This window comes from Sarcophilus harrisii, chromosome 3 (assembly GCF_902635505.1).
Source record: "Sarcophilus harrisii chromosome 3, mSarHar1.11, whole genome shotgun sequence".
Taxonomy (NCBI): Eukaryota; Metazoa; Chordata; class Mammalia; order Dasyuromorphia; family Dasyuridae; genus Sarcophilus; species Sarcophilus harrisii.
Window position 1 is genome coordinate 338,976,377 of NC_045428.1, and position 20,430 is coordinate 338,996,806.

General features: G+C 35.7%; 1 protein-coding gene and 1 long non-coding RNA gene across 6 annotated transcripts in view; one reads left to right on the top strand and one right to left on the bottom strand.

The window, feature by feature from the left end:
• Window positions 1-1,606, bottom strand: part of LOC116422407 — a 48,400-nt gene extending 46,794 nt beyond the window's left edge. The window contains exon 1 of the long non-coding RNA XR_004233022.1: window positions 1,020-1,606. This is a non-coding gene — a long non-coding RNA (uncharacterized LOC116422407). The remainder of the gene's footprint in view (window positions 1-1,019) is intronic.
• Window positions 1-20,430, top strand: part of MGAT5 (alpha-1,6-mannosylglycoprotein 6-beta-N-acetylglucosaminyltransferase) — a 365,609-nt gene that overhangs the window by 336,670 nt on the left and 8,509 nt on the right. For all 5 annotated transcript variants that reach the window (XM_023499178.2, XM_023499179.2, XM_012544690.3 and 2 more), the window contains 2 exons: window positions 3,083-3,157; window positions 8,270-8,427. In XM_023499178.2, coding sequence (XP_023354946.1) covers window positions 3,083-3,157; window positions 8,270-8,427 — 233 coding nt within the window. The remainder of the gene's footprint in view (window positions 1-3,082; window positions 3,158-8,269; window positions 8,428-20,430) is intronic.

The window sequence follows — 20,430 nt, forward strand, 5'->3', positions numbered from 1 at the left end:
TGCTCAGGGCATCAAATTAGTTAAGCATAACATCCTGTAGCTAGGTGGAGAGAAATGGACAGAATGCTGGTCCTGCAATCAGGAAACCAGTTTAAATATGACTTACTAATTGTGTGATCCTGGGCTAGTTACTCAACTCTATTTGCCTCAGCTCCTCATCTGTAAAATGAGCTTGAAAAGAAAATGACAAACCATTCCAGTATGTCTGTCAAGAAATCCCAAAGGGGGTCTTGAAAAGTTGAACGTGACTGAAACAACTGAACAAAACCACAGGTAGCATCCCACAGATAGAACTAAATTAATAGTTGAGCAAAAGTTGTAGCTATCCTTCCCCACTACTACAAGGGGAGTCTATAATAGGTAGAATTGGAGCCAAAGTAGTTTTTGAGGCTCTCTTTCCCCAAAATATTTCCCTCTAGCTCACATCATATTTCCCCATTTAAGAATTGCTTCCATTGGTTGTGAAAGGTTTCCCCCACATTAAATATGACTACACTTGCCCAGAAATTGATAACATAGTAAACCGTTACCAGACCTACAGTGATCCCTCACCGTGGAGTGCAGTTAAGCAGGACTCTAGAAGGCTGTAGAATCAGAATGTAAGTTTGAGAAGGCCTTAAAATTTTGGAAAAGATTCAAATGTGTCCCCCAAACAGACTTGATTTACATCCCAAGGAGAGTCACCTCATTTCAGAGGTCAAGCTTTTCCCTGGGTTGGTCAGAGATAAACTTTTTCATTCACATCAACTCTCAGAGACGATGTACTGTTATAGAGGAATTAAAATCTACTTTAGCAGAGGAACTTCCCATATTGATGCAATCACACTCCACTGACATATTGTGGAAGTTATCAGCTAATGAGATTGTGAGCGGATATAGTGGATGGAGAACTGGGCTTGAGACCAGAAGGACCTGGGTTCAAGTATTAATTTTAACACATACAGGCTACATGACCTTGAGCAAGGTACTTAATATCTCTGACTAACTTTCTGACCAGAAGTTGCCAAAAACATGCTGACCTGCAGTGATGGAAGAGGTCTCCTCACCAAGAGTTCCCTCTATAGTGAAATTATGGGGCTGGTCTATATCACTGTCAACTAACACCACTGAGGAATAGCTGCCATTACTGGAAAGTGAGAATTTGCTAATCCAAAAAGGTTCCTGTGATGGGGAGCAGTTAATATAGGTGCTGGGGGAAATTCCATGAAATTGCCATGGATCCCTGAAAAAGAATATGTTAACCTAACAGAGAGGGATGTCACAAAGGGAGGAAAAGATTCTTGTGTTTGCCTGTATCCTTCAAACATGCTCTTGCTGTTTCTCCTACCCAATGATGGCCAGAAGCTAGGAAGGTCTGGTTATTGGAGAACATCTTCTTCTTTTTAGACTTTTGATCTGTATTTCTTTTTCTCCCAAAAGGTGGATCTGTTTTAAAGTATCATTATTAGTAGACCTAGGTTCTTCTCCAAAGGAATGCAGTACATATTTTCAAGGATTTTAGGAGTAAATGACACCTTTTTTTATTTGATAGGAAAATTGCTGCAGTTAACAGCTTTTAATACCCTATAATAGTCAGAAAGCAATTCATGCACTTCATCAAATTTACTAGGCTAGGGCTTTGTCTAGGTAGAGAACAGAAGAAATATTTCTCAGATTTAACATGTTGAAATAAGCCTTTTGAGTTAATAAACTTCGATTTCATTCCTGTTGGAGAAAAGGCTTCTGTGTTTTAGAGCTTGTTTTAGACCCATAACTAGATTTGCTGACCACATTGAAGGTGGCTTTTATCAGTTTGTCTAGCTGTAGAAAAAGATATCGCCCCCAGCAAAGTGTGCTAAAACCTGTGAGTGAGTGAATGAGTCCTCTATTACAAAACTTCCTAAACTGTGGGTTGCGACCTCATCCTGAATATGGGGGTCTCAAAAATTTGGCAACAATAAAACATTTCTGATGACCAAAAATTAATTCAAAATCAAACACATTTTTTGTGTTTCTAACAGTGCTTGCCTATGTTACATCAAGCAACTTCACTGCAGCTTTGGTTCTCAATGCACAACAAGCTCACTTTGCACATGTGCAAATACTGCCAGAAATACCTTGGCTCAGATTTGAGACAGGATCATGTAAAATTTTTTAGGCAAAAAGGAGTCCTGAATGGAAAATGTTTAAGGAATCCTACCCCATTACAGAGACTTTTTTGGGAGGGAGGGAAAAATACTTTATATGAATCTCTTGTTAGAGATCTATTGTAATGTGAAAAGTATAAGTGACTGCTAGTGAAATGTAAATAAAAATTCTTTTAAAAGAAAGTGAAATAAAATAATTAATGTGAACTATCATATCAGGTGTGTAGAGGACATTTAAAAAGGTATGTGGAAATAATGGAATAACTTCAAAGTACATTGAGCTCTTCAGAGATACATTCTATGGAAATAGGAGTAGTGCGATGAAAATCCCTGGTGTGATCCCATGGTACTTAGATACAATTCCCATATTCACACTACTTCCTTAAATCACTACCCTGACATAGAGATTAGTGTTATTGATAAGCATTACATATTGCATAAAGGAAAAAAATGCTGTATTCGGTCATTATTCATCTCTTCAACAAATACTGTACTGTGAATTATGCTTATAACTTAATGATATTTCATAGGTAGCCTAATGTACTAATGCAAAACCATGAAAATGAGGAAACTTGAGTTTGAACACTTATATTGCAGCATTGTTGATAGACCAAAAGTTACCACTATTGGTTTGGCCCAATTCTCGGTCAAGGTGTAAAGTAAAAGTTAAAAAGTCTTAAGTAGAGGCACAAGAATTTGTCTTTCTGCCTTGGAGTTGTAAGACTTGTTGAAGAGAGAATAATGGAATTAGGGTACCTGGTTACATAATTTGAAATTTAGTTTTTATTAAGATTATGGAGTGGACAAATATCATGAATCTTCTTTGGAATATCATGACTGTCATTCAAAAGCAACAATTAATAGACATAATCCAACTTGAGCTTATTACTCATTAAATGGAAAAATCAGTAAGTACTTCTTCCCCTACTTAGAAATAATATGTCTTATTTCAACAGATTGAACCTTACATGCCATACGAGTTCACATGTGAAGGGATGCTGCAAAGGATGAATGCATTTATTGAGAAACAGGTAAGTTTCTTTAGAAACATGTCTTCTCTTTTAGTTTTACTGTTTTATATGATCTCAGTTATTGGATTTTCAAGGACATCAGGAAAGATAGCATGGAATGGTGGAAATATCATTGAATGCTTTGTTTTAAATTATCTCAAATATTTACCAGCTATGTGATCATAGGCAAGTGATGATGTGATCATCAATTTCTCAGTCCCAATTTTCTCATTTTAAAAATGAAAATAATCTGTTTTAAAGTACTATATCAATAAAATACTATGTATTATGTGATTATTCAGTTTCTCCCCAAAACTGATAGAGTTGTCCCTTTTTATATAAAAATCATAAAATTAAGGTTGTCTCAAACATCTTCACTTTTCTTTAGTAACCTATTATAGATCAAGAGCTAAATCCATTTTAGAACCCATTCAGAATGTTATGTAAATCTTTTTTGAACGCAGATTGTATTTTACCTGCACCGTATTTTCAGATAACAATTTCTCAAGTTTACTGTTATATAAGATAGTACTTCCTTTTATTTGTCTTAAAACAAAAAAAAAATCTCAGTCAAGTTTCAAGGACAGCAAAATAGTGCTATAATTCTGGAATTTGGTAAATAAATCCATGACCACTTGACCCCATTTGTGTTAGGCAGAACTCATAGGATACATTACTATGTTGCCTCAACTGTCATCTTTCTATAAGTGCTTAATGAACATTTGATGTGACTGACTGAGGGGTTTTAAGTTCTAATCTTTTAAACTTTAACAGAATCACATGTACCATTAATCTGAGAATGACCTTGAAAATCACCTGTATCAAACTCCTGTTCTTTTCTTTTGTGGCTTAGGGACTGGGAAGGAAACCCTCCCCATCCCAACTTTTCCCCAGTAGCCTCTTGGTAGAGATATTAATGAACTTGGTAGAGATGTTCCCAGTGAAGCAGCAGGAGGGGAAGGGAGAAGAGCAAGAACTCTAGTTTACAAATGGAATAATCAGCCATTGAATAATAAATGGCAGACCAGACTACTTTAAAGTTTCAATTGGAAGTTGTCCTGTAACTAGGGGGGAAAGTCATAATTCCTTAAAATTGTAATTGAGAAATGAAAATGGAGACATATAGAAACATGCAGACTCATGAACCCCTAGAAAAACTTTGTACCCTGAGGAGGTGACTGCAAGATAAAGGGCTCATGTAACCTTGAGCTATAAAATCCCAGTGCAGTTTTAATTAAATTGAACTACAGTATTGGAAGCTGTGTGCTGCATGGCATATGTTTTACTATTATTTCTACTTTGCTCCAAGACATATTTCAAGGTTACCTATCCTTGCTCACCCTGGTCCAAAGCAGATTATAATTAATAACACTAGTCAGCCATGAGAACACAGTTGGGCAGGATAGACCAAATGCAACCCAAAACTGATAGGCACAGATGAATGACCAGTAAGGAAAAGTTTTGTGAGTAGGAAATCATGAAGACTCTCCTTTTTTCCTCCCTTACTGTACTTGATTTAAATTGAATTCTGTTTTATAATCAGTTCTCTGGTCTCATTCATGAGAATTTGGGGGGTTAGTGCCCATAGTGAAAATTTCCTCTAACCCAAGATTAAGATTTCTCTTGCTTTCTCACCTGAATTATTATATTTCTAATTAATATTTTATTTATTAAATCAATACACTTATGATTCTTTGTTGTCCTCAATTTATAGTGGATTTATTGAAAGTAAAATTGTATGGTCAGTACCAGCATTAAATTATGTTATTAAATATTCAAATGAAGTAATATTTCAAATGAAATGCTATTTGATGGCATCTTAGCAGTTTGAAAAAGTTAAAAAGTGACCACAATTGCCAACCTTATATTAAGCCTAAATAGGAAAAGACTGTCACTGAGAGCTCTCTATGAGCAATGAGGTAGTTTAGGCATAAGAACAAGCCTGTTAAATGAATCTGGTCCTTTTCTTGTCTGGTGGGCAGAGAAGAAAAGAGAAAGTTTTAGTTAATGTTAAAGATTTGACAAATCGTTGGACTTTATCAACTAAATGGTTTCAGACTTGTAGGAATAACATTGGTGATAATGATGATAATGATTACAGCACATTTATATAGCTTTTTAACAATTACGAAGCAAAAAATAATTCTATGGTGGATAGTATGATAATATTTTTTGGGGGGAGGAGGAACAAAGCAATTGGGGTTAAGTGACTTGCACAGGTCTTATATGTCAAGTGCCTGAGGCCAAATTTGAATTTGGGTTCTCCTGACTTGAGACCAGTGATCCATCCATTGTGCCTCCTATCGGCCCTTGCCATGAGTATTATTAACCCCATTTCACCAAAGTAATAAACTAAGGGTTTGAGAGTAAAGTGGTATGCCCTTGGTCACCTACCTAGCAGATGAAATGACTTTCATGTGTATACCCTAACTCAGTTGGTTTCAGCATGGTGCTGATACAAAACTATAGATTTAATTCCTACAGCAAACATTTATTAACACTGGTCTTCAAACACTGATTAATTCCAAACCCTGACTTCTCATTCCAGTGCACCATTGATAGCAAGGGGCAATTGGCAAGATGAAACAATACAAACCTATTCCTTGGTTGGAAAATAATTGAGAGAGCTATAATTTATTGCCAGTTGTCAACAGTGTCACAGCATATTGTGAACTGTGTGTAAATTGTTAACTCAAATTTATTTTGTAACCCTTGTTACTGTAAAATTTGCATTATTGTTAGGTTTGACTAGCTCCTCATGGAGGTCATTTTCTCTGAATGTGCTTCTCCTGTCCGTTATAATTATGAAAGCATTAACTGATTAATAAGTACCTCTCATTAAAATCATTGAATAGAACTTAAAAAAGAGATGACAAAGTTCACTCTTGGTATAAATTGAATGACTAGTTAAAATAGACTTAGTCAGGAACTTAAAATAGCATGTTCTCTAGATGTATTGCATTAGTTCATAGACTATTAGTATTGGAAGAGAGCTTAGAGATGACCTGCTCCAGGCTTCTCATTTTCCAAATAAAGAACCTACAGATCTAGAAGGGTCAAACTGATGGGAATGTTGCTTCAGAGGAAGACTTGGAACTGCAGTTGGAGAGAATGTTTTACCTTTTAAAAAAAGTAGCTATTCATGAAGCCCTAGAATATCAAAGGTATTGGTTCTATATTTTGTCAGAAGAACATTTTGGTTTTACTTCTTTTGCATAAGATGATAAATGATGTTGGATAGGTGATAGTTCCACTTTACAGTGAGAAAGGTACATAGGGAAAGGTACACAATCAGCTAATGCCAGTCCTTGAACCCAGACCTACAAACCCTTAAAAGCCTCAGGTTCTTGCCTTATTCCTATAATGTGAAAATGAAACCTTCATTTCTAAAAGTCTTTCTCCAAGGAAGCTTGTGCTTCACACGTAAAGTAGGCTGCCATTTATGTGGTTTCTATTAGTGGGCTTTTCTAATTGACTGGGTGAGCATTCAAAAAGGCCTGCCCCCCCCCCCCCCTTTTTATCTTTTCCAGTCAAACTTGAAGAAAGATAGATGATCCCATGGAGATGATTAACACATCTTTCAACGTTTTTTAAATGGGGGAGGAGAGAGAGACAGAGGACAGAATTAGACTTAACTGTTTTTTTTTTTTTTTATTGAGCAAATAATCATTGATTCAAGGAATGATCTTTGATTCATTAACATTAATTAGGTGGAGGAGTGCTCATCAATTGGGGAGTAGTAGCTGAATAAATTATGGTATAAAACTGTAACAATCTACTATTGTGCCACAAGGAAGGGAAAAAGGATAGTTTCAGGAAAACTTGGGAAGATTAGAATGAACTGATGCAGAATGAAGTGAACAATAACTACTATAACAATGTTGTAAAAAAAAAAAAAAAAAACTGATAACTTTGAAAGACTTAAAAGATCAACTATGATTCCAGTGGACTGATGATAAAACATGCTACCCCCCTCATGGGGATTTGTCCTAGTTTGACCATGAATATTTACTACAAGGATTTTATTTTTATTTTTTTCAGGGTGGGAAGACATAGAAGTAAAAGATAATAAATGCCTGTTAATATTTGTTTTAATTTGCTTTTAAAAAGAATCACACTAACTAGTTGGATCATCTTATAGTTTTAAGCCTATGGCCATTTCCTTTTGTTCTAGAATTAGGAGACAATAACAGCTTCTTATGCTTTGAAGCAGATACAAGATTCCTGAGAGTGACACTTGCTGTAGATGTTCCATGAAGATTAATTACAGAGCCTATGTTACTATATCCCTCACAAGGAGCACAATGAAATGTTAACTCTTCTCTCCATTCCCTTTTCTGAACTCTGTGTATGTGTGTGTATGTAATCTCTTACACTTTTGGTTAGTGATTGAATTTTAAGTACCTTCATTGTATTAAATAACTCTATTAAAGTTTCTAAATCAACCTCTATCTAAGGAGTGCAGTAAAGTTAAGTAACGCAGTGGAGTGCTGGCCTGAAGTCAGAAATATCTGAGTCCAAATATGACTCAGACACTTACTAGCTGTGTGACCCTGAGCAAGTCACTTAATGCCATTTGCCTCATCTGTACAATAAAAGTGAAGAAGGAAATGGCAAACCACTCCAGTGTCCTTGTCAAGAAAACCCTAAATGAAGTCACAGAATCAACTGAACAGCCTTCAGAGTTGTATTACCCAAATAACCTTTGGTTGAGCAATTTTCCCTTTCTCAATTGCAATCTTCTTAAAGGAAAAGATTATCTCATCTACATTTCTTATATTTCATTTAGTACCAATAGACATTTAATAAATGCTTACTGATTGATTGATTTCTTCTTTCCCCCAGCAAATATTTATTAAACTCTTAACTATGTGTAAGTCTCTATCCTAGATGTAGCTGAGAAAGCTACAAAAATAAATAAGATTCAGTCTCTGCCTTGAAGTGGCTTTCATTTTAATAGGGGAGATAGCATATATGCATATAAAATAAAATAGAATATTATTAAACACAGAAGATAGGTACAGAGAGTTTCAAGTAGAGAAAGATAATTTCTGATGAGACCAATAGCTCCAGATCCCAGAAAAGATGACATTTTGAACTGAATCTTAACTCATTGCTTAATTGTTATTATAGGATTTCTGTCATGGACAAGTTATGTGGCCACCACTTAGTGCTCTGCAGGTGAAGCTCTCTGAACCTGGGAAATCATGCAAACAAGTCTGCCAAGAAAACCAACTCATCTGTGAGCCATCTTTCTTCCAACACCTCAACAAGGACAAGGATGTGCTCAAGTAAGTGCCCAGCAGAGGAGCTAATCTCTGGTTATAAATGGGAATGATGTGCCAGCCCACCAGTCTGGTTACTTATCCTTTGAACAAATCTCTCCTTTCATGTCCAGGTTTGGCTTAGAGCCGTGAATACCTTCTGGTTCCTAGTTCTATACCTGTTGAGAGTAGGAGGAAGGAACTGTATGATTTCCACCCTCACTCCCAAAAGAACTACTTTTTATTATTGTCTGTGATGAAGTCATGCACCATTATCATGGAACTTAGTGACAGTCTCTGCTTTGTGATTATTTTTATTTACCTTGCTAGAGGTGGAGATCGTGAGCATTGCTTTCAGTTTGTTAATATTTTTAAATTTGAACCGTAAGAACCAATATTGATGAGGATTCATGGATGCAACACAAGAGATGAGACTTTTGCCACTAGTCAGCTCCCAAATAACTATCAGATTAGAATAGAACAAATGACAAGGAGATGTTGCTGGCCAAAAAGTTTAGGAATCACAGAATTTAAGGAAGGGAAAAAAGGAGTCCAGGAAATATTCCATGTCCATCTCTGGACATCTGTCCAAATGCCCACCTCCCTTGTACATAGCATTATTCCATTATTTTGGTGTCTGCTGAATTGATGTGTTTCTAGCTGTTAGCCAAGTGTTGTATTTCCCCTAGGTCAAGATCATATAGTACTCTGTTCTTAGTAGGCACTTAATAAATATTTGCTGAATAAATGTTACATTTGGAACCTCTAGTGGGATTACTTCTGCTCTGTGATTCATTCCTCCCCCCAATATAAAAACTCTATCTCTAGGGTTTAACTCATCTCTTCCTAGATATATAAGGATTGCATTCAGGAACCCTTTTTATCCTTATTATCATTAATAAGAACTCTGTTAGAAGAATTGCCTAGCAATAATAAAATATTGTGATCACAGTTACAGATCTCCAGTCCACATTGTCTGTCATAGCATATCACTTAAGAGGAAATTTAAATAATCAAGTAAAGTTAATTCCTTGGCTTGAAGCATTTCCATATCTGTCATTTGTCCTACAAATCTCATGATACTCAAGTGTTAGAACCCTTTTTTCCTTGTTTTGTTTGTTTAAAAAAAGAACTTGAAGCATCTTCATTTCTAGAAAAGTTTTTTTAAGCAGAGACGAGTGGTGCAGGGTTTTTTTTCCTTTCTTTACATAATGGAGTCCAAACTAAAAAGTTATTTTCCATTTTAACCCCAAAAGGGAAAAAAAAAAACACAAACCAAAAGAAATAATTTGGGCAAAAATTGATGAATTACATATATTGAGAGTTTATTTGATATTCCCTGGGGCCTCTGCTGGGGGTTAGAGCGCATCAGGCAATGATAATGTCATCATGAGGATGTTAGACACCAGTTCTGTCTTCATAAAGTCCTTGAAATGACCAACTCTTGACTTCTTCTCAGTGTGTTTTTGAGTCAAGGTAGATCATACAAAGGATTTCTTCAACCAAGTACATTTTTTGAGTTGATTGTATTGGGACCCTGTGCTAGGTACTATCCAAAGAATGATAGAACCCAGACACAGTTTCTTCCTTCTCAGAGCCTACAGTCTAAGTAAATAACATTTTATACAGGCAGGCAGGAACATACTGCTTAAACAACAACTGGAAATATTAAAAAATATGTATAAATTTTGAATTTTCTGCTTTAGAATTATTAAATTCCCAAATATTTGTTAAGCACTTATTGTGTATATAACACTGAACCAGGTGCTAAAAAGAATACAAAGATAAAAAGATTAGTACCTTTACTCAAGGAACTAATAGGGAGTTCAAATATATAAATAACTATAATATAAAATGTAATTACATAAATCTATAGAGAGTGTATACAATTGCTGATCATCTGCAGAAGAAAGGGAAAGAACAAAGGGGGAGATTAAAGAACTTCTTAAAAGAGGTGAGGCTTTGAGGCACAAAATTTCAATAATTAGAGATGTACAAAGAAGTAATAGACATAATGAACAGCATAAGCAAAAGCATGAAAATAGTGACACTTAGATGTGTAAGGAGCGCTGACTCTTCCTTGTCCAGACTGAAAGGGAAAAGTATAAGATCATTAGACTGTAAATTCTTCTGTTAGATTGAAAGCTTCATATGGGTAGGAACTGCTTTTTGTGTTTTTTATTTTTGTGTTCCCAGAACTTAGCATAGACACTGGCACAATATAGTCTTATTAAATATTGACTGATTGTTATCCAAATGGAAAGGTAATTGGGAGACAGATGGCAGTAAGGTGTTTAAAATTTCAGAATTTATCTAGTATACAGAGAAAAGCAGAAGTCCCAAATTATGTCCATGTTTCAAACAGAGGTTTAAGGTTAACTATAAGTCTTCTGGTTACTAAATGTACTGGTGTTTCCACTATGCATGTTACCTTCTTTGCCTTGATTTACTCCTATGCAACAGGCAGAAAATGTGTTAAAGGCTTAGTTATAATATAGTTAAATGGGAATTTTCAGATGGTTCATATGCTAGTGAACCTGGAAGGAAATATCCTTCCCCCCCCCCCCCCTCCTCTCTCTCTCTCTCTCTCTCTCTCTCCCTTCCTCTCTCTCATTACTAGCTCCCTGCCTATCTGCCTCTCTTCCTCCAAGTTTTGTAGCTCTATTTTACTCTGTTTCTTCTCAGTCAGGGCACAGACTGTAGGGACATATCTTTCAGTGTCGTCAGCCTCATAAGGGGAAACACCACAAAAGTTCCTCACCAGTTAGTTACCTGTATTCATTTTTCTCATTCTTTTTGCCTTTTTTATCTTATCCATAAGTGTGTCTACCTGAAGATAGCAACTCCCTTTACCCATTGCTATGATCTTCCTGCGTCAGCAAAGGGGAAAGCAAGAGAAAGGGACAGAAAGATCCCAACAGAGCAATATTTGTCTTATTCTTCCAGAGGGTTCATCATTATTGAAATTCAGGGACCAACACCTACCTTTGTAACTAGCAGACTCAATGATAGGAGGAATCTGGTGACAGGGAAGCCAGCTGGGCTGGGAAGATGTAGATGGGGCAACAAAACACCACCTCTGCTTCTGTATTTGTTAAAAAAAGCTAAAATGAATGCTAATGTTTGTAATAAAATTTTAAATTAATTCCCAGTCCAAATGAATCCTTTTTGAATAACTTATTCATGTATTGATGAATGCTGATAGTGTTGTACCAAGTTGTCTACAGATTCTTTTAAAGACTTTCTCTGAATATAGGTAAAATCCTGGCACATCCACATTCATAGATAATTATTTCTTCTAAACTGGGTACTTTTTTCTTCTTCTCTAAATTGGTTCCTAGAGCTTTTGGCTTTTTTCTGGTTCAGATATAAGCCATTTATTCTTAGGATCTCCTTTTCCTCAGGGGCAGCCTACCCTGCCACTCTGGGGTATTATACAACATAATATAAGATCATAGATTTAGAGCTGAAAGGACCTAACTAGTCATTTGACGCAGGAAAGATTTGTGACTTGTCCACATTCACAAAGACATTAAGTGTCAAAGATGTCTTATAACTGGTCAGTAAACAAGTTTTTCTCTTCTAGAGACATGAAAAACTAATACAATATAAAGGAACAAAGAAGTGACGGTGGAAACAAGGCCTGTTTTGCAAAGTGGCAAGGCTTCCTGATTAAAGGCTAAGAGAAATAGAAATATCATTGAAGGTGTAAACAGATATTGTGCTGACTACTTGCCAAAGGGCACCTTCAAAATCTCAACTTCTAGATCTCAACTTCTTTGAGCCTCAGCTTTATTTTTTTTAGTCTTTCAGTTAAAATAACAACCATTTAGGACCTTAAGTCATCTCTCTTCTTCATGTTTCACTTAAACACAACCTTCAGACCTAGTCTTAGGCTTAATGGCCCAGATCAAGTTCAGTTAGTTCTGCTATAAAGCATGAGTTTGTTCTAACATTGACATTTTAGGGAATATTTTGAGCATAATTTGTTTGTTTCTGCATTGATTTCTTTTGCAAGAAACATTAATAATGCTAAAAACTATTACTTCATAATAACTCAAAAGCTGCAACCCTTCTGATACACATTTCCAGAAGCAAACTTAAGATCTTTTTTCAAGATACAGTGCCACACATCTTGTGTGTCTGCTGGTACAGTAGGAACTGTGGACCGAAAAGGATTAGCCACATCACTCCCTTTCACCTTTCCCTCAACCTATAATAAAGCATTATCTAAGTAAATAAATTGAAACTAGTTCAATTGCTTGTCATCAAAACAAAACTCTTAAAGCTTAAATGTCTTCCTAAGTACTTTCTGATGAGAGCATGACTTTGTTCTGTTACTCAAGTTGAAAATAACTTTGGAATTGCAATTTTACAAATCCACTTTTTAAGACTCTTGGCATTTTAGTTGTTTTTCAACGCTACTGAAATAGTCTCTGAACTTGGACAGTGCACATATAGCAAGGTAGGAGTTACAGGATACACTGTATCTGTGCACCTGGGGTATTAGCTGAACGTAGTATTTTTTAAAATTTCTTAACCACTTAAGATGTATAAAACTGTGCTGCTATTTTAATTAGATTCTTATCTTTTTTTTAACATGTGTCACTGATAAAAATTTTGAGTATTGTGCCCCACCTTCATTTTTTTAATCAGCTCTGTATATTTACAGATTTGTATAATTGTGTAAGCTACAGTTCTATTCATGAACACATATGTCTCAATTATAACAGAAATGTCTATAGTTTGAGGTCAAACCAGTGAGCAGAGTTTACATGCTGACAAATGCTTCCTGCTACTTCCTCTGTTCTCACAAGTTTCTTCATTTGTAAAATAAAGGATGGATTTAAATTGGTGGGTCTATTGTGTCTCACTACTCTAAATCTGGCATTCTTATGACATTATAGGAAAAAGACAAAAAGTTCAAGGACACTATTAAATCAACCAAATCCCATAGTTTTCTTGTGAAACAGCCCAACCCTACCCTAGAGAAACCAATGTTCAAAAGTTACTCTTAAGGACATGGTCATGTCAAAAAATTATTGATTTATTTGTTCCTCCTCTCATCATAAAAATACAACTTCTTTTGGAAGCTTTCTCTCATTAATCCCAGAATCACTCCAAACATATATCTAGATTACCATCAAGCTTTCTTATTTTTGTCTATGCCAGGATATTATACATGCACACAAATGAATGTTTTCAAAATTTTGAAAGGCAACTGAAAATAAGAGAGATTAGATTTATTTCATTTGGTCCTAAAGGGCCAACAAGTAGATGTGGTTTGGGAGATTTTAGCTCAAGATGGGGAAAAAAAATCCCCAACAATTCATGCAGTCTAAATATGAAATGGGCTGCCTTGGAAAGCCGCGAGCTCTGTGTTACAGGTGAATAACCATGTGCCAAGGCTGTTATAGAAAGCAATTTTGCTTCAGGTATGGATTGGATTATAGTTCCTTTTAACACTACATATTTTTTGGTGATATAAATATATGTATGTATGTGTCTAGTGCATAAAAGCCTTGCTCTCTGCAGATAGACACTTGTATATAGGAATAGCTATATGTGCACTGTCCAAGTTCAGAGACTATTTCAGTAGCGTTGAAAAACAACTAAAATGCCAAGAGTCTTAAAAAGTGGATTTGTAAAATTGCAATTCCAAAGTTATTTTCAACTTGAGTAACAGAACAAAGTCATGCTCTCATCAGAAAGTACTTAGGAAGACATTTAAGCTTTAAGAGTTTTGTTTTGATGACAAGCAATTGAACTAGTTTCTATTTATTTACTTAGATAATGCTTTATTATACTTAAATGAATGTAGAATTAATGGTCATAATGACTATCAATAGACCTAAAATGATCTTCCCAAATTGGGCAGAACATACCTGATTATTTGTATTTAATCCAGGTTTCATATGATGGATGCCCTGTGCTTCCACAACATATTTCTGGGGTATATACAAATATTTGGTGTATGCATCCTAACAGTCATTAGATTTTTAAGATAATGAATTTTATTTGCGACACTGAGGGGGTCTTTCTTGATAATAGTGTCCAGTCAGTGTCTTGTTATCTTGGCACTGTCAAAAGGGAGATGAAGTTCTGTCATATCACCATCTGCATAATGCTAATAATTAAGCCCATGGAATTAATCACCCATGGGATAAATGAGACTACCAAGGAATAAAGCAGAAAAAACAGAAGAGGGCCCAAAGTAGTGTCTTAGGGTATTTCCATGCTTAGGGAGTGGGTCATAAATACGACCCTCACAAGAACAACAGAGAGGGATCAGTCAGGTGGAAAGAGAACAAAAAGCTGAAAAATGAGAAATTACTCAATAGAATGTAAAATCCTTGTGGGCAGAGACCATTTCATTTGTCTCTAGAGCCCCAGCACCTACATGGTAGATGCTTAACAAAAGTCTGCTGACTAATTATGTAGAAAGTAATTACTAAGGTCAAAAGCTGCAGAGAGGTGAAAAAGGATGAGGATTGAGAAAAGGCTGTTGAATTTATCAATTAAAAGATTATTGGTTAACTCAAAAACTCAACTGAAAGGGACTGAAAAAGGAAAAATTGGAGGAAAAGTTTATACATATGTGTGTCTGTCTGTCTATCTATCTATCTAAAACTTCATTTGACTTCCTTACTTTCAAAAACACTGAAAAGGGCTGAGAAGTTAGGAATTAGAGGAAAGGTTTGAATTATTTGAATTCCTTACTTTCAAAAGTTTATTATTTAACACAACAGCTTTACATGTAATATTCAGGCTGGTCCCATTCAATACCAGTCATTAATAAAAATTTGATTGCTATGGTAGAAAGAAAACCTGGAAGTAAGGATAGTTGAATGGCAGTCCTGGTTCTTCCTCTAAGTAGCAGTGTGATCGAGCAATTCACTAACTTTTGGGGTCTTGATTTTCTTATGTAAAAACTCAAGGAATAGAGCAGTTTCTGAAGTCTCTTTTTGTAAGTGCCAGATTCTGTGACATGTACAAATCAGGAATGTGTGAGGATAGACGTATTTCTGCCATAGTGCCATTTTTTGTTATTGTGTATTTAAAGTGTATTTAAAGTTAGTGAAGGAAGTGAGGCTTGAGCAGGATTTGGAAGGAAAGGCATATAATTTAGCAGAGTCTTTTAGAAAAAACATGGCAAGGAGGGAAATATGGCCTGCAAGATTTCTTTAAAGGCTGGAAAAAGCACAGCAAGAAGCAGCAAGAGGGAATCTGCTTGGAATGTATGGACTTCATGAAGAATGAAGGCATAAAGGGAAAGGACTGGTAGAGGCCACTGAAATTCATGGTAACTTTATCTTGTACAGTTCAAAGTCATTTGAAGACAGGCCAAACTGGCCCAGTGTGATTGTGGAGGCAGGCAGGCATTTCTGTGTATTACAGGATAGATTGGAGGGAATTAAGTCTGCAAGTTAAAAAGGAGAAAAGGAGTCGAAGTGTCGAAGATATGATGATAGAGATGCAGAGTAAAACTTAATTAAAGAATTCAAGAAGAAATGGATAAATGCCACAAAGGGCTACCTCATTAGAAATAGTTTTCCCAAACTGGAAAACTTCAGAGTTTGGATAAATGCCTAGGATATTATCAGTGGATTCATGTTATAGCTATGGATTGAAATAGATGACTTCTGAGATTTCTTCAAATTCTGATATACTGTAATTTGTTTAAATCAATCTTCCAGTAATATATAATGGCAAATTGGTGGCTCTAAATCTTTGAAAGGCATGTCAGAAGAGAGGTAGTATAGTATGGTAGATAAGAGAACTAACTTGAACTAACTTGAACTGAAGTCCTGCCATTGATGCATTCTGGCTGTGTGATCCTGTGCAAGTTCTGAGGAATTCTCAAAGACCAGAGAGCTGCAAACTAAGCCAAATCCAGTCCACCCTCTGTTTCTGTATGGCTTACAAGCTGAGAATACCATTCTTAGCTTGGGGATGTATAAAAACTGATGACGGAGCCAGATTTGACCCTTGAGAACTTGGTTTGCCAATGCCTGCTCTAAAACTATAAATGTTCAGAGAAGGTACCATCCTATACTAGTAAAGAAGGTTTCCTCACTGAGGAAGTTGCTTATACCTATAGTATCACATTTCCAATCCTAGTCCCTTTTCTTGTGTCAGCACAACATAAGGTCTGACAGTCCCTTCCAAACCAGCAAGGTTTCAAGTACACCTCCAGTGATAGACCATAGATCCCCTTGTCCCAGGAATTTGGGTAAATTGAGAAAGGATCATCATGAGATTGGCCAAAGGATGATAGATTTTCAGCTTTGGCAGCTCTCAGAGACATCCATTGGAGAAGGGAATCATTACACTGATGAGATCACAGGCTATTGAAGTATGGGAATGGCTATTAAATGATGAGGGACTGAAACTCGGCTGACCAACTTCAACTAAACACCTCAGGGTATATATGCTATATATAGCAGTGGCTAGGAGGCATAAATAAGAAATGTCTTGTGACAAGTCGCATGATCTTAGACAGTAAGGTTTAGTGTAAAGAATACTGGATTTCTAATCAGAAGACCAAGGCTCAAACCCTGGCTTTGTTACCTACAACCAAGCCATGTAATCAACTAATATAAAGACAACCATCCCTATTCCCAAGGAGCTAACATTCTAATAGGGAAGGGATGGGTGTGTACATACACACATACAAACTTCCTATATAGACATATATGTGATTTTGTACATATACATTTTTGTGAATATATAATATATATATTTTAGGTATATATATACATATACATATTTACCAAATAAATATAAATGAGAAAAAATACAAATAAGTCCAAGATAGTTAAATAATTTCTTTTTTTTTTTTTTTTTATTTAATAGCCTTTTATTTACTGGATATATACATGGGTAACTTTACAGCATTAGTTAAATAATTTCTACTTAAGAAGGGAGAGCACTAACATATGGGATTAAGAAAAGTTTAATGGAGAAAGTACTTGAATTTAAATAAATGAGAATGGAAGTTAAGAAGGTTGCCTGCTCTATAAAATGAAATTGAACTAGCTGAACTAGATTCTTCTCAGCATTCACATTCTGTAAGCCCATGATCCCTTCCCTCAAGGAGTTTGAAATTTAGTAGGAAGGATTAATGCCGATGAAACAACATAAAATGATATAGTCAGCTTTATGTAACTAAATGCTAAACAATGTCATACAGATTGAAGGGGTATGAAAATTCAGAAGAATGTGAGATCAATGAAGATTCAAGCAGCTTTTGTTAAATGATTGATTGATTGAATGAATAAAATGAAGGAAATAAGCCTTAAAAAAAAGTAAATCTTAGAAAAACATGGAAAGATTTCCAGGAAATAATAAAGAATGAAATAAGCAGAACCAAGAGGATATTGTATATAGTAACAGCATTATTGTTTTAAGAATGACTCTGAGTGAATATGTCATTTTGATCATTATAGATATCTAAATTAATTATGAAAGAAATATGAAGAAGATGCTATCTGCATTCAGAGAAAGAATTGATTAAAAGAAGCATATATAGAATAATTTCACATGTGCATATGTATGTGTGTATGTTTATACACATGGGGGGGAAGAAATTTACTTAATTTTCTTAGACATTTAAATGGACTAGCAAGTTATACATAATTGAAAAAAGAAAATAAGATTTGTATAAGAAGGAGTAGAGTGTTCTTCAGAAGGGAGATAATATGAACGAAGACATATTCATGGGACAGTGAAACTAAAATGATTTCCACTAGCTATTCTCATCTCATGCTTGGAAATTACTGAGAAGCACAGGAGATAAATTCATGTAATTTGGGTCACTTCCTGTATTGCAGAGTAGGAAGCAGGTGGTCTTACAGGATATTTGAGAGTGACTCTTGTTTTTCTAAGAGCCATTAAAGTTAGCCTAAATGTCAGTTATCGCAAAAGGCCCCAGCTCCAGAAAAATAACCTTCATTTTACAGGAATATTTGATCATGACTATTGGTGGGTGGAGGTAGGGAGGAGTGTGTTTTGAGAGGCTATTGTGAAGAGATTGTATATACCCAGGGGGGACTTCTGTGTGTGTGTGTGTGTGTGTGTGTGTGTGTGTGTGTGTGTGTGTATGCATACATGCATTAGCATGTGAGAGCTTATGTATGTGGAAGTGGAAAGGGAGGAATTTCAGTGGAATTTCAATATACTTAGGCCCTAAGTATAGCTCTGAGAGTGCCTTTGTGCCTCAGTTGCCCCATCTTTAAAGTCAGAGTGATGATTTAGGTCCTTTATTAAATCATAGAGTCCTTAGGAAGACACATGAGATAGTAAATGCAAGGAACTCTTAATTAGTAGTTAATATAGAAAGATGGGGAGTTGGATAACAGTGAGTTATGTAGCCAAACATAGTCTTATTTCCCTAAGAGTCCTTTGCAGAAATTTATCAAAGCATTTATTGCCTATTATCCATTGTCCCTATGAACTTCTCTGTGCCATATGTCAAACCCTATAGATATAAACTGCTTTGAAGTCATCTTTATTAGTTATTACTAGTCTTAGTTGCATTATTATTGTCTTATATCATTATTAGTCTTGAAATCCAACTGTCTAATCCTGGGAAACAGCATGCCCAATAGTGAGCCTTCATCCCAGAACCTTTCTTTTAATGCTGGGTTCATATTCTAAGCCATGGAACCAGATGGTAGATGACACCAGGAAATAGTGAGGTCATTCCAGTACCTCCAACAACTAAAGTATTATGGATGGTATCCAAGACAAACCCATGTTAATAAAGAATCTCACACTAAGGCAGGATGTGTCATAGCTAATGAGACTCCAGTGTAGTAGACTCAGTCTGGCTTGAGTACATTTGCTTTTTCTTAGGGCACCACCCATTAAATATAAATTTCTCCCATATAGATTTATTTTCAGACTTTCAAGTCTAATATTAAAAGGATGGATCCAGATTATCTAAAACTTTGAACTGATTCTGGATATTGACCTTGCCTGGTGAGTCCCAGCCTTTAGTCTCCACAGTGAAGCCACTTCCTTCCCATTACTCCCTCCCTCAAAAAAGGGGTCATTTATTCCTTTTTTTAATTCACTGGTAGATTCTGTATTTATATCAGCCAACTCCATACATTTGGGGCCAATTGAGGACAGCAGTAATATGGTACAGTTGGAGGAATACTGGATTCAAGACCAATGAACCCAAGTCAGAAAACTTTGATTTCAATCCACCTTTGCTATTTATTATCTGTGTAACCTTAGACACTTTATTTAATTTCCCCAGAACTTGGTTTCTTTATTAAAATGAAGGGGTAACTCTAGACAGCTTCAAAGTCCTTTGTAGTTTTTCAGAACATCCTTTAATAAGGTCCTCCCCTTGTTGGTAGGGTAAGAGCTAACTTGGAGAGATAGGTTCAGGAAATTTTTTAAGAGCTACCAAAAATATAACCATCCTTGTACACCCCTTTTCTGAGTAATCTTCAAGGTTAGGAAATGCTTTTAGGCTTTTTTTTTTCCCATCACAAAGAGGAAAAAAAAAATCCAAGCTCAGAAGTTAATAGGGATCCACTATGATTTGTATAGTCCCAAAACTCTCCAGTTTATTTTTTTCCCTTTTAGGAAATCAGTAAAACCCATTTTTCCTCTCTGTTCCCCTCCTGATAGATGACCTTTATTCTCCTTGACTTTCCAAGGCTGAAAGTGTTTGGAGTTGAAAAGAGGTCACAAAACTCCTACGTGCCCCTAGCTTGAAACTTAATGCAATGGGTACTTAGAGATAAGAGACTAAGATGTCCTCCTGAGAAATATTCCTATATCTCTTAATTAACAGATGCTGACTGATCTGGGTTTCTTTGGTTTGGTAGAAGATTCCAGGAAATGAGTATACAAAGTCCTTCTATAAGCAGTTATATTTTCCAGTGTCATGAAGTAGAAGGTGGCTTTGTCAGTTTTTAAGAGGTGATAGCCCAGCTACATGGTGCCATATGTTTTGGAAGGAATTGACTTACCAATGGAACATAGCTTCATAGCATCATTTTTAAAGAAAGC